General features: G+C 38.5%; 1 protein-coding gene across 3 annotated transcripts in view; it reads right to left on the bottom strand.

Moving 5' to 3' along the window:
* diaph3 (diaphanous-related formin 3) overlaps positions 1 to 14,984 on the bottom strand; it is a 324,811-nt gene that overhangs the window by 272,956 nt on the left and 36,871 nt on the right. For all 3 annotated transcript variants that reach the window (XM_053238349.1, XM_053238350.1, XM_053238348.1), the window contains 2 exons: positions 12,709 to 12,879; positions 6,984 to 7,088 (listed from right to left, as the gene is read on the bottom strand). In XM_053238349.1, the coding sequence (XP_053094324.1) occupies positions 6,984 to 7,088; positions 12,709 to 12,879 (276 nt within the window). The remainder of the gene's footprint in view (positions 1 to 6,983; positions 7,089 to 12,708; positions 12,880 to 14,984) is intronic.

Genomic DNA, 14,984 nt, shown 5'->3' on the forward strand with positions numbered 1-14,984 from the left:
TGCTGACCAGAACAAAACAAAACCAAATGATTTCTTCCACACTAGTTATCTTTCCTCTTGTGCAGCCATTCTCTCTTTCAGCTTATAAAGACAACATCTTAAATGAGGACAACGTAAGAGATTTCATGGAAAAGTTGTTCTCAAAAACAGCTTTCTAAGAAAGAAGAACAATTAGGGGATTTGATCTTTTTGTTTCCTTTTGGTTCTTGTTTTATATATTATATACTGACTTTTTCGTCAGTTAATACTTTGATACCGTGAAACTGTGATATTTTTAAACTAGGCTGTCATAGCATGAAAATTCAAACCATAACAACCCCTAATTTCATTATGGCCAACCATCTCATTAACAGCTTCAGGAAGGCGAAAGAGAGATGGAAACATTTACAGGTCTCAGTTTTTTCCTTTATGAAGTTTACAATGGGTCTTGCATGTTAAGTACTAAATATATCTGCACGTATCATTACTTCCTTGTTTAATAAAAAATCACATTCAGGACACAGACCATCAACATGCATGTTCTCCTGTAGAGGCAAGCAAGGCTGACTAATGGATTAATCAGTAGATCAGTTTCAGCCTGAGGTCAGGCTGAGTGATTCTGTGCACACGGTGTGCATTCGCTCATTAGATGTCCTGATCAGCCCACTGTGAGTCAACTGTTCATCAGAATTGTGTCCCTGAACATTCGTCACTGCTTATTTATCCTTCCACACGATGCCAGGTAATACTAACTGGTATCAGGACTGCGTGTACTGATTTTGTTTACTTACACGCAAACGTTTCATTAAACAGCCAGAAATTAAGCAGCAAGCATGTTGTTCTTTCTATCATGCGTACAGGTCTCTATGTTCTTCTCTCTTTGAAAGGCAATTTAAACTCACATGCATGGAATAAGAAAAGGGGGAAAATAATGAAGTGCAGACTGCAGCACTTACAAGGTGAAACTATGGTAATTATGCCCGGGTTCCGTAATGTTAATTAAGGTGAGTGTGAGCTTTATGATCAGAGAGAGGAAGCCATGCCAAAATCTATAGTTTCAATTACCATCCTGGACAGGGAAACAGAGCTAGTAGGCAGGACCCTCATTGTAAGGCAACTATTTGCTGTAAACATAGTCTTGGGGTAAACAGCCAGGCCTGAATGTCAAAGAAAGGAGATGGAGAAACCTGAAGGCAGTGACAAAGGGTGGAGCTATTCCCAGTGCTTCAAAATTCAAATAAACTGTCAATCTACCAGCTAGTCACGATATGCACAAAGATTTGTCCAAATTTGTCCGTGGGTTTGTGTATGAACAAGTCTTCACATGTAAACCTCAAGAGTAATACTATCAAAACGGGGATGTTAAAAGTTTACACCCAAACCAATGGTTTATTTCCATTCTTGAATCATTTCAGTTAAAAAAGAAAATAAAAAAGAAAAGAACTGAACACTGAACATAGTTCAAGAAGCACATCTGAGCTGTTAATATTACTCATCAAATATCTCGACTCTTTATATAGCACTATTCCCTTCGTAAGGCTGCCATCATTCAGGCTAATTGAAATGAATAATCATATTATCAAGTTTATCATATTATATTTAAGAATTTTCAGGCGTATTATGTGATAACATTTTATTTTTATCAGGACTGTCCAGTCTATGTTTCAGCACTCCTAAAGCATTGTGAACCGAGATAAAGTTTGACAAACAATTAAGAGCACGCATAAATTGAACGATCCCAAAAAAAATCTCCCAGGACTCCAAAATAATTGAATTTACAGAGGAGTTAATGGCATGCCACTATAATTAAACTCTCCCCCTCTTGTTTATGCTCTCTCTGCTCTCTCTGCTCTCTCTCTCTCTTCTGCAGATGAATACATGAGCAAGTGACAAGGGCATTAAATTGGAAAATTCATTTTAGTTGAAAAAAAAAAATATGGCGATTCATGCCTTTCATCTACCTCTTCATGCTCTGCATGTAGATTTTCTGCTCAGTGGAGTACGGTCATGCAGTGGTGGAACTAGCAGATTTGTTTTACATGCAAGATTAAAATGCACAGAGGCTTATCAGTCTGCTTTTACTTTAAAGAACAGAGAAACTGCGTCCTGAGCGACCTGATTTTTCCTGCCACAACAATTTCTCAATGCAGTCTACCTAATTGCCAAGAGCAGTCTACCTAATTGCAAAGGCACAAAACAAGCTTTGCCGCTTACCTTGGGACAATAAAGAGTGTAATTAGTGGCGCAAAATCTTTAGGCCTTAAACATTAAGCATCAAGGTAAAAGGTTAACTTTTTGGTCCAGTCATGCCAGGGGGCTTCTACGAACCCAATTTCTATTCTTTTTTTTCCCCCAACAGGCCCAAACTGAATTTCTGTTAACATTTAATAAACAAAAAGACATTAGGATGCCAGAACAAAATGAAGACACAGAGACACTCAACAAAAATTAGAAAGGTTACACAGCATGAAACATGCAGTTGTGTGGCTCTACACAAGTGCCATTACCCTTCAGATCTATTTAAACTCTATTCTTTGTGAATACTTGGGCTGCAACTAACCAGTATTTTCATTTTTGAATGTTGTTCATAGTTTTATCCGTAACTTTGGTCCTCGGGATAAGCAATGTCTGAGATTATAATACTGTCTCCTTTTAGTAATTAATAGTGTTACATTTACATATTTAATACTGGCCTTAAATGGCATTCTTTTGAGTGAATTTACAAAACACAAAACACAAATTCCAGCATGACATCAAATATTCAGACAGTGCTGCTGGACTTAATTCCAGCAGAAAGAAAACAGGCCTCAAGCCCAAGTTAAGAATCATTACATACATAACTCAGACACGTCCAGCATTTTCAGCAGACTCTGTCCAGCGTCTGCTAATCCTGTGCAACTGTAAGTCTGTAGTTACTGAATCTGAGGTCAGTATCCTGATGTGCTTTATTAAATCCTCACTATGCACATGCAAATGGTCCAATAATCATGAAATAAAAACAAACTGATAAAACGTTTAAGCAGGTTCCGCATTTCAGTCTTCCAAATGCGACAGTGAAGACAGTCAGCAAAACTCTGGCTAAACGCGGGGAGCCATACGCGTAACGAGCCACGAAACAGGCCGAACTGCCCCAGATCTGTTGCTACTGGGTTTTAGTGTTGGTTGCATTGTCAGTGACACAGCACACGTTATGCTTTGCTGATTTTGAATAGTCAAACTCATCTACAGACAGTTTAATCACATTATTACTGGGCCAAATTTCCTGTCTTGAAATTTGGGTACACTGTTATAATGGTGGTAATTAAAATAGTAGCTTTTGCCATTTAAAAAAACTGCAATATTTAGGGCTGGGATTCCAAGAAGAATTTGGTGACCATTGGTGCTCTGGGCAAAACGCACATAAACAATATGTATTTATGACTGTATTCAATCATTAATGATGTTTTAGTGCCTGAAACTGGTACCTCAGAAGTCTGGGTTAGGGTTAAGATATTACATCAAACCTAACAAAACATAAAAAAATTAAAAAATAAAATAAAATAGACTGGGGTGCTATGATACTATGGGTTCTATATTTTTGTGCCTTTTAATTCAATGATTAAAAAGTTCATAGATACATATACTAAATGCACAGCCATACAGGGTCCATTATCCTATTTCAGTGTTATTCAGATCCTTTATAAAGCATTGTACTCAATAAAACAGGTTCAGTAAATAGTTTCAAAGGAAACAGCTAGTGCTATAGAACTGAACATGAATGAATGAAGATAACTGCATGCAGAGTCAAAACACAAAGGAATAAATTCCACTTCTTTTTGAATTCTTCACTTCATGAAGCTTCAAGTCCCACAAAATAATGAAGCACTTACTGATGTTACGCCTCCATTTCACCTTGAAGTATGAAAACAATAGACCACCCCTAAATCGGGACTAACCATCAAAGATAAGTGCAACCTTGTTGAAGTTACAGATATAAATATCACAGCACTATCAAGACACACTAGAGAGTGTATGAGAATTTTATTGCTAAAATGCTATTTAATTTATTTTTTTCATGTTGACTTAAGTAGTATAAAATTCCACATTTAAATGTTCAAGATTAGTTACAAAACAGAAATCTATCCAGGGCTTCAGCTCCGTCCCAGAGCCATCTCGAAACGCTGCGTCGTCAGTCGCAGAGAGAAACTGGACCATTCCAAATTCCACTTCGATTTTATACAATACGGTTAAATACACTTAATTTATTGCACTGCCATAACAACTGGACTAGGATTATCTCGACTACATATTGCTTTAATAATTAAGGACAAGTAGTGGTAAGATCATAGTATAATATGATATCTGAAAATTTATTTGCTCTTACACTTACAATTACACTCCAAAGAGAGTACAGAGGCAAAGAAATATCATCCTTGAACGGCTGTGTTACCGGTTAACAAGCAACAGTACGCCATTTGTGCTGTTATATGATAGGAATAATCATTAATAACACACTCATGGAAGGCATAAAGAGTAGAAGAGTTGAGAGAGTCCTCTCCATTACCAGATAAGCTAACTGTTAGCAAGTGAATCTAGCCACTGTGTCTCTCAACACATACTGTCATGAGCAACAGCATTCGTTATAGACTACACTGGTGCTCCTGACTTAAGATAAACATTAATTTTATGTTAATTTTATGAAACTCTCATAAAATCCTCAGGCCAGCTCGGTCTGGCCAGCTCCCAAAACATAGGCGGTGATGAGGTGGTGGCTTTCTAGACTGTTACTTTCCAGCTTCCTCATTACTTAAATTAAAAAATAATAGATTCTTCAGACTTTCTAATTGCCCTACTGCTTTTATTTACTTGAAACAACTTGTTTATGATGTTGCCTTATTAGTGGTAATTTATAAATTCTTTCCATCGACTAAGAGGAAAAGTACTAATCTGTTAATTCAAATTAACAAGGTGCCCTAGTGTATATACTCACCAGCCACTTTATTAGGAACACTTGTACACCTTCACATCCATGCAATTATCCAAACAGCCAATCATGTAGCAGCAGCGCAACACATAAAATGATGTAGATACGGGTCAAGAGCTTCGGTTAATGTCCACATCAAAATGGGGAAAATCTCAGTGATCTCAGTGACGTTGACCATGACATACATAGTTGTTTGTGCCAAATGGACTGGTTTGAGTATTTCAGAAACTGCTGACGTCATGCACAATACTGAGTCTGTACGGAATGGTGCACAAAACCAAAAAGCATCAAGTGAGCAGCAGTGAGTTTTTTTTTTTTTTAAGGCAGAAACACCCTGTTGATGGGAGAAGTCAGTGGACAATGGCTAGTCTGGTTTAAGGAAGGCTACAGTAACTCAAATAATCACTCTTTACAACCATGATGAGCAGTATCAGCTGTGACATGCAGATGGTAGAGTCAGAATTTGGCATCAACAGCATGAATCCATGGAACCAACCTGCCTTGTGTCAACAGTTCAAGCTGGTGGTGGTGGGATGATGGTGTGAGAATGTTTTCTTGTCACACGTTAGCCCCTTAATACCAATCAGGCATTGTTCGAATGCAACAGCTTGTTGCTTCTTCGCGGTCAGCCTATTGTTGCTGACCACATGCATCACTTTATGGCCATTCTATAATACTTCCATCACGATAATGCAGCATGTCACAAAGCACAAGTCATCTCAAACTGGTTCCATGAACATGAGAATGAGTTCAGTGGACTTCACCAGCCTCCCCACTCACCGAATCTGAACCCAATAGAACATCTTTGGGATGTGGTGAAATGGGAGATTTGCAGCTTGAATGTCCAGCTGACAAATCTGCAAAAGTTATGTGATAAAATTATGTCAACATGGACCAGAATCTCGAAGGAATGTATCCGACTCCATGCCATGAAGAATTGAGGCTGTTCTGAGAGCAAAGGTGAACCTACCTGGTATTAATATGGTGTCTCCTAATAAAGTGGCAAGTGAGTGTATACACATAGACAATATTTAAACTGATCTGCACTTTCCATGTACAAGCATAAAGTGCCTTAAAGAGGATGGCAGATTTATATAAGAAGTGGAAGTTAAAAAAAAAAGTAATATTGCTTCCTAAGATTGTCAATTTATACTTTCTGTGTATATGTATTTATACCTTCTTTATGAATTATCAATATATAGAGTAGCAAACTACAAAGAAATCTGACAGCCATAATTGGTATTTCAGTAGTGTATAGCATAAAGGCTAGAGGAGCTAGAATTAGATTTTTTCAACACACATCAGAATTAAGGTAAACAATGGGACAACAGAGACTTATCTCTAACGCGTTATGTAAAGACCACAGGTGCAAGGATTCTTTCATACTGATTTCATATAGATGGTAGGTTTAAAACCAATGGGATTTTTTTTTTTTTACTAAAAAAGATATGATAAGGCTGAATAATTTTTTGCTTGTTTGTTTGATTTAAAGCAGCACTTTAAACACATCTTGTATCTTACAGCTCATACATGTCACATATGGCACATATGCACATGCACTGGACACTTTAGTGTATATACATATGTACATACTTACGTACATTTATAACTTTCCATACGTGTATTTTTCATACGCTCTTGTCTTGCATGTGTCATCAGAACAGAATGGCCAGAATGGTTCAAGGTGACAGGAAGAGTCTGCTAACTCAAATAACCACTCTTTACAATCGTGTTGAGCAGAAAAGCATCTCAGCACGCTGAACCTTGACGTGTCTTGCACTCCCTCTTAACTTATAACCATTGTATGTTGTCTCTATAGTCTATTTATTGTTTGTTATTCACAGTCTTCAGAGTTGCTACATCTCATTTCACTGCACCTTTGTACCAGCTACAAATTCACATGTGACAAATAAACCTTTGAATCTTGTCACTTGGAATAGAAAGAGTAATCACCATCCATATTCTTTTGGATTGCACTGTATTAATAACTCTTAAACACTTTAATTGTATGTTTTGTGTGTGTGCTTTTTGACAGACTTACAGTCTTAGCTGCTGTGACAATATACTGAAGGACCATTTCTCTCTTTGTGCTCAGGTCCTTCTCTCTGAGTGGAGCTCTCTTATCTTCGTTCAAGTTCATATCCTCCTAGAAAGGCACAGAGCGAGCATGGAGAAAAGGGTAAATGTAAAGTACTTTGAAGCACACTAAAATCTGTTTAACAGTTCAAAGCAAATATTTAATATTAAAATAGTTTAAGGTCTGTGTAATGAGTGTGAGCAGTGGCAAGACACACAAAACACCCACTAATTGTTAGTCCTGGGTATACTTGTACTGCAGTAAGCAACGTTAATTAAATATACAGATTTTTTTTACCATTAATGCAAATATCTAACCACTCAAAACACTTGTTTTCTCGTCTACGTTCTTCCATGAGATGCAGCTTCAACACCTGCCAAAAGGCTACATGATAAAAGCAGAGATGAAAACAATGAAAGCAGGAGAGAAAATAATGTGATGCAAGCTCCATCACTAAAGCAGCAATCAAAGCCGTAGTCCTGCTGATAATAATACCAAGAATCAAAGCAAACCTGATGAAACTTCACTTCCTGCTGCAGCTGCTTAAAATCTCTAACAGGGCAAAATGAGGAGAATCATTAAGAGACAAAAAAAAAAAATCGATGTTCCTCATATCATAAATGCTACTCAAGCCAAAGTTAAATGATCAGATAACTCTGAAAACTCAACACTAAACACTGCTGAAGAACTTCTTAATAGTTATTACTAGGGAATTAGAGAATGTCACACAACCAAGATCTTGTTATTTAAGGTTTAAATATGTAAGAGGGCATTTTTTTATTACATGAAGATTGCATAAAAGTCTTCACCAGCTTCTAGTGCTGCACTTATTATTCTACTCAACTTTTATTTCCTGACACCAATTTATGGGTAACACTTTCTCCGCACCGAGCCAATACGCACCACTGACAGAGAGAGAATGCATCGTTATGACTTCTCCAACACTGTTCAGCAGATTCGGAAAATAAAGGGAATTGCACGGCATATCACAAGCTATAATATATAGGCTAATAAAGCAGGAACAAGGGAGTAAGACAGAGACTGTTCAAAATAATCTTTTGAGTCTCCTAGCTGGATTTCTGTGCCTTCATCCTAATGATTTATTTCCCTTTATGATAAAGATAGAAGGAAAGTAGTTTAAGGTTTCACATGAGCTTAAGGCTGGACCTAGATGGAGGCTTGGGTCAGTGTGGCACAGAGGAAGACGCACAGCGCTTGGGAAATGAACCAGTTATCACCATTGGCCATGTCACCACGCCTGGGACATTCATGAATTGCAACCATCACTTGCAGGACTGTGTGGTATATAAACCTGGGCTCTGTGATGTGACAAACTCAACTACACATGTGCTAAAGCCACTCACACTCACGAGGGCTGTGTACCGCAACTCCAAATATGGAGAGCCCCATGAAATGTGAGCTGTTTTTTAAATCATTTTTAAATCATATTAAAACTTTTAGCATGTTTTAGTAGAAATTTTGAAAAGCTTGATGATTAAGATACAATAATCAATGCAGTAGGAATGAAGTATTCCTTATACAGAGGGAAATGCCTCATGGAAAATGACTCTTTCAGGTCCTTCTCACCTTCTCTGATTATAGCTACACAACAGAGTATGGCTTAGGGCTGTGATTGGACAGTGATTGCATTTCAGTGTGGCACGACTGAAACACAAAATGAAAGTGATGCACCTGGGAATTTCATTCACTTCTGACGCCAAGTCAGCGTTTAATCCTTAAAAGATATAAAATGATGTAAGAGCAGAAATTCCCATATTTCCAATAACAAAGTAAATACCCACAAAGTAACTAGTGCCCCCTAGTGCTTTACAGTGTGTTTGTCAGTTATGAACAAGGTCACATGTTGCGTTCTCTGTGCAATTTCGTGATATTTCATGATATTCAATATCGGCCACCTTAACAGTTCATACTAGTTCATGATGAGGCAGTACACCAGCAGAGACATGCAAACCAGTAGAACATTTTAAATACTGTTTCTACCACACATTAGGGAAAAAGAAAAAAAAAAAAAAAAAAAAAAAAAAAACAAGTACACTCTCTCTCTCTCTCTCTCTCTCTCTGTCTATATATATATATATATATACATACATATACATATATATATATATATATATATATATATATATGACAGAGAGAGAGAGAGAGAGAGAGTACAGTACTATTCTGAATAAACCAAAATTAAAACAGATTACAATATATCTGTGTTTTACTTTTGTTTAAAAAAAAAAAAAAAAAAAAAAAAAAAAAAAAAAAACAAAGTTCTCTACTGCTTGAAACATTATTTGTAACTGTGATTGTGCTTGGATAAGCAGCACTGTGGCTGTTTTGGCCCATTCCTCTTGGCAATTCCCCAAGGTTACGAGGGTCCCTCTGATGAACCGTCCATAAATTTTCCAATGGGATTCATGTCAGGAGATCGGTGAGGCCATGCAAGGCCTTACTGAGTTATTTTGGCTGTATGATTTGGGGTTGTTGTCTTGCTGAAACATAAATCTTCACAGCAGATTCAGTTTCTTGGCCCGATGAGATTAAATTCTCCTCTAATGTGTACATCGCTCCATTCATGATTCTTTCTATGATGTGTGATGCCCCAGTACCGTTTACAGAGAAGCAGCTCCATATGTGCTCCCACCTCCGTACTTCACTGTGGGTACGGTGTTCATGGGATCGTACGTACAACCCTTCTTTCTCCAAACATGATGAGCTGAAATAGCTGAGTTCTATTTTTGTATACAGAGTATATTGCTCCAAAAGAGGTCTGATTCGTCTAACTGCTTTTAGACATGCATTTGTGCTTTTTTTGTTTTGTTCTGGTTTTTTTTTTTTTTTTTTTTTTTAGCAGAGGAGTTTTGTGTGGGGTATAGGAATGGAGATGACTGTAGCACAGTTCATTACATATTCTCTGTGTAACTCTGTGCAAAAATTTGGACTGGATATATGCAGTGTAAATATATTAAATAGCAAAAACAAAAACCCAAAATTTTGATCTCGGCTCAAACATTTATGACCGCACTCCATAAACATCATGAGCTGCACTAACTGTGGTCCATGTGCTCTGATGTGGAGACAATACACATTTAAGCAGGTATGACACAGTGAGTGAGAATTTGGAGATGTACAGGCACATTAGTGTGTGAGAGTTGTCCAGAAAGTTTGTTTCTCTTGTTTCAGTATAAAAAATACTGTTTTATTTTACTGCCTCCTGTTAAAAAGTCGTCTTTTCGTTCTCCCCCCACAGAGAACCTACTCAATTTGCAATTTGCTGCAGAGGAGAAGAAATAGACTGCTGTGGGCTGGTAACAAACAATTCATGGCCACCGGTACCAACCCGAGGCGCGGTGGATACTATTTATAAAAAAAAAAAATAATAATAAAATAAACATTTTTTTTTTTAAAAAGTCACAATGGGCTTTTTGCTGCTGCTTTAATAATGAAGACAAAAGTAAAAATAATGCTGTAACGCTAGTCAGTATCCCAGTTCTGTAGGACTGGACTTACTTGCAATTACACAGCTACCATATTGGGCATTATCCCACTAATATTTACCCCAGTAAACTATGTCCTCTCCTGATACTGTCTCCAGAGCTCTAAACAGTTTATTTTATGGCTTTGTTTTGCTAACAACATCTTGCACGTGTCATCTTGCATGTGAAATAGCAGAAAGTTTAGTTATAGCATGGGCAGCTAAGTTCCAAAAGTTCTGGCGCAAACTTTGCTAACAGACTGCATGGTGCTTTTCACTTTGACGTTATTTCCATTCGTGTCCTAACCTACATGACTTTACTAACCCATGGGTGCCAGATGCCACGACCAACATTTAGACGAACTTCTGGTCAGGAAAAGAGTATTCTCAGCCATGTGGAACTGGACTGAAGTGATTCGCAATGGTAGTAAACAAGCAATGGTACTGGCGCATTATTTCTTGGTGACCCATACTCGGAATTTGTGCTCTGCATTTAACCCATCCAAGTGCACACACACAGAAGTGAACACACCCACAGTCGTGAACACACACAGAAGTGAACACACACACACACACACACACACACATACCATGAACACACACCCGGAGCAGGGGGCAGCCTTTTTTGCTGTGGTGCCCGGGGAGCAGTTGGGGGTTCGGTGCCTTGCTCAAGGGTCTCACCTCAGTCGTGGTATTGAGGGTGGAAGAGAGCGCTAAAGATAAATAATTGAATGGAAGTGCTTTCTGGGTGGATAGGTGACATTAGTCTCTCTTCTGTTAACCAGGGATAGCGACACTACCCAATCATGGGCATCCACAGCAAAATACTTACATCTGTGTATATGTCTGTATATCGAACAAAACATTCAATAGACTGTATCATGAAGTAGGCTATTTGTCATATAATACACCTATTAAGGTGTAATAAACATTTAAACTTAATCAGGCCCATACTCTCCTCTGAAAAAGTTGTTTCCTCTGTATCTCAAATGAGGAAGCGGCCACAGGGATTTTGGGAGAAAAAAACAGTAATCTTAATCACACCACATTTTGCACATGCTAATACACTAGCCTCCTAGCCGCTGCTAATACCACTGCATCTGCACTGACCTCATGTAGAAGAAAACATGAAGACACGAAGACACTATGCTGCTTTAAGACAGCATTTCTCAATTGATTTAATCTAGGTTAAAGAATTCAGCACAGCATTTGGTAAGTCCCTAGATGCAGATACACTATATTTCCAAAAGTATAGCATGTGGACACTTGAGTATTGAACATCTCATTCCAAAACCATGGAATTAATATTAATTTCCTCCCCTTTTGCTGTTGTAATAACCTCCACTCTTCTGGGAAGACTTTCCACTAGATATTTGAGGGTGGCTGTGAGGATTTGTGTTCACAAGAGAACTGAGCTCAGGTGTCCACAAACTTTTGGCTGAATAGCATATGAGACTATTCAGTATAGTTGAGAACACAGGATTCAAAAACACATTTGAGCTACAAAGAGTTGTGACTTCGAACACACCCCCTTGAGTCACACCAGCAGGGTTGCCAGGGTCAAGGTTTTTATGGCAAAGTCAGCATAGTATGAAATGAGGCTGCGGGTGGAAAAAAAGTCAGTCAGTTAAAGCACAAAGAAGAAAAATGTGTCTCCCTTTTTTCAATCCCTGAACTTTTTCAGCTAGGTCTTTTTGTGAGGGTTTTGAGAAGTAGTTGGAGTTGAAACTTTGCTGAGTCCTGGCAACCCTGCACAGCAATTAAAGCCAGAGAGCTACTGTTTATTTAGACATCTTCATTTTGTTACATTGTGCAGCTTTTAGTCTGTTATTTCCTGGTAAGTGTCTGAATGGATCACACAAACCTTTTATGATTAAGCGTCAATTACTGTGATGAATGTTTGTATCGTATTGAGACACCACCATATCAGTTTTTAATTGTTTATCCTTACACCCCTAGCAATTTAGAAATCTTGGATTCCCCAAGGCAGTCCATATCTCTGTTCCAAGTCTTAGCACAGCCGTACCAGTGTTCAATGTTGTTCATCTGCACTGTTCATGTTTTTTTGGCCACTGGGTACAGAAAGAAATGGGGACAAACAAATGCGGCAGTCTGCAAGCAGTTCCATGGAAAACACTAACTTAAAGTATCTTTCTTCTACAATCTCATCAAATTAGACTTATACAACAAGGCCTCCACACTTACCATCATTTTCTCAAAGAGAGCAAGAATCTCCTTCTCTGAAGTGATCCTGGAGGACAGGTCGTCAAACTCAGAGGAGGTGGACCAGTCACAGGAGGATTGCTTGGCCATGTGGGGAAGGTGTGTCCTCTCCTTCTTACTGCCCGGAATACGAATACTTGCAAATCGGTCCAGCTGGGTAAAAAAAGAAAAAAAAAAAGGAAAGCTAAGTCAGATATATCAGATATTACTTGTTAAAGTAAAGGGGAGTTTCTTAGCACATATCCTCATTATGTTAACCTGCCTTGAGCATAACAATGACATTCTAGGGGTATAACGATACAGTCCGGTCACGATTCAATTCAATTCACATAAAATGCATTTTTGTCTGTATAAAACAAAAAAAAAAAAAATCACACTTCAAAATTCTCAGAATATTTTGAACAAAATTTTAATGAAGAAAACTTATGACTGAAAAGACTCATTTTTATTTCTAAATCATAAACAATGCAAAGCAATGTGCATTTTTGTCTGTATAAAACTGAATATATCAAAAAGAAGTTTAATATTTATTAAAAATAAATTGTACTACAGGTTCCCCATATCTCAAAAATAAATAAATAAATAAATGTATAAATTCTCCCAAAAATCTAATTGAATAAACAAAGCCTCTGACCCGGGGAAAATGATCTCGTGAGCACTGTAGATTGCAGCAGCGCAGGGCTGGTGTCGTTTGAAGGCCCCTGAACAGAGCCTTTTAACTGTTATAGCGTGGATGTGTAATCGTATCGGTCGTTGCGATCCGGCGGTATCGGGCTACTGGTCACTTCACAAGTGCAGATGATTCCCGGTAACGGCGCAGGCTCTCCACGAAAGAACCATGCGACCTGCGTGCTCTCTATATATTTTAGCTCTATGGGTTGCGCCGACAGGGATCTCTGGTGTTCAAACAGTGCAACTGCATTAGATGCATAATTAATAGAACGCCGATTTTCCACGATGTGAACCGCACATTACGACGTTGACGGCATCGTCACATTTTTGCATGCCGATGCATCGTAACACCATTATGAAATTCACAGTCACAGTAGAACATATTTTTCCAATAGAGCTACAACGTGAAGTCATGGCATCACTGAAGTTGTTAATGGTGTAACGTCTCCATTACGGATCATGCAAGTTCCTCTTCAACCTCACACATAAGCCATGGCAAAGTTTAATCAAAGCTCCACGGTTTGCAGAACCATGTAACATGTTTGAAATGGCATGTCTAATACAGACCCAGTGCACCTACAGTGGCTCTGTAACCCTGGATTAATTTACACTGAGAGGGTAGCCGCCCACATCACAGAGATAATGATTTCCTAATTGGATTAGATTTGTCAGCAAGCTGTTTGCTCTCTTGGTCCCTCAGCTGCACCTGTAGGGAGGTGAGATGTTATTCCTAGCTGGTGAAGGGTCTTGTTTTTTTTTTTTGTTTTTTTTAAATAAAACGCTAATAACCCCTATCTTTCTGAGAAGCTTAAATTACCAACACTTATCTTCCACGGTATCTTCACGAAAACCACCTATTGTGTGCTGGTGTGATGTGTTGGAGTTCAGGTAATCGACAATGACACAGATGTGAAATTAATGTAAGATATATGAAGAAGCGCAATATAAAAGCTATGTAGTGTTTACAAAGCAGAGCACAAAAGCTGGGGAGTGTGGTGTGGGATGCCAGGCGACACAACTGTCAGTCTCGACAGCTTAATTTGGTTTGCAGCTGCCCTGAAGCTCATATCACAACTTTGACTGATGGCGAGGATCAGTTTAATCACACTGTTTCGTCCACGGCGAAGGACAGAGTATTTGCTATTCAGACCTCATTACCAGGGAAAAGATAAATAAATAAATACGGAGAGCCAGCGCCTTGATAACAGCAGCAGGCATCAGAGCACACGTAATATGGGCTGCTCAGAAAAGATGAAGTGCTTTTCAGGGCTGTTTAGGTGTTTGTACGTCTGCGGCTCACTCGCCCACAATATCCTCCTATTTCTTTCTCTGAAAGAGCCTTTGATGTTACTACTAATGGCTCCATTTCCTTTTATTCCTTCTATCCACTCCATCAGGCACCTCTTAAGTAATTCTGCCTGCGCCTTTGAAACAAATCCACCATATTCAACCATCCAGTTCCATATTCCCCCAAAAACCCCTCCATTACCACAGAACATCAAACACGCCCTAGAAATCGTCACCCTACGCTCATCCGAAAGCCATATCTACATCATTTATCGGCCTGGAACACAGCCTTACTTCAC

The sequence above is a fragment of the Pangasianodon hypophthalmus genome, chromosome 11 (assembly GCF_027358585.1).
Source record: "Pangasianodon hypophthalmus isolate fPanHyp1 chromosome 11, fPanHyp1.pri, whole genome shotgun sequence".
NCBI classification, from domain to species: Eukaryota; Metazoa; Chordata; class Actinopteri; order Siluriformes; family Pangasiidae; genus Pangasianodon; species Pangasianodon hypophthalmus.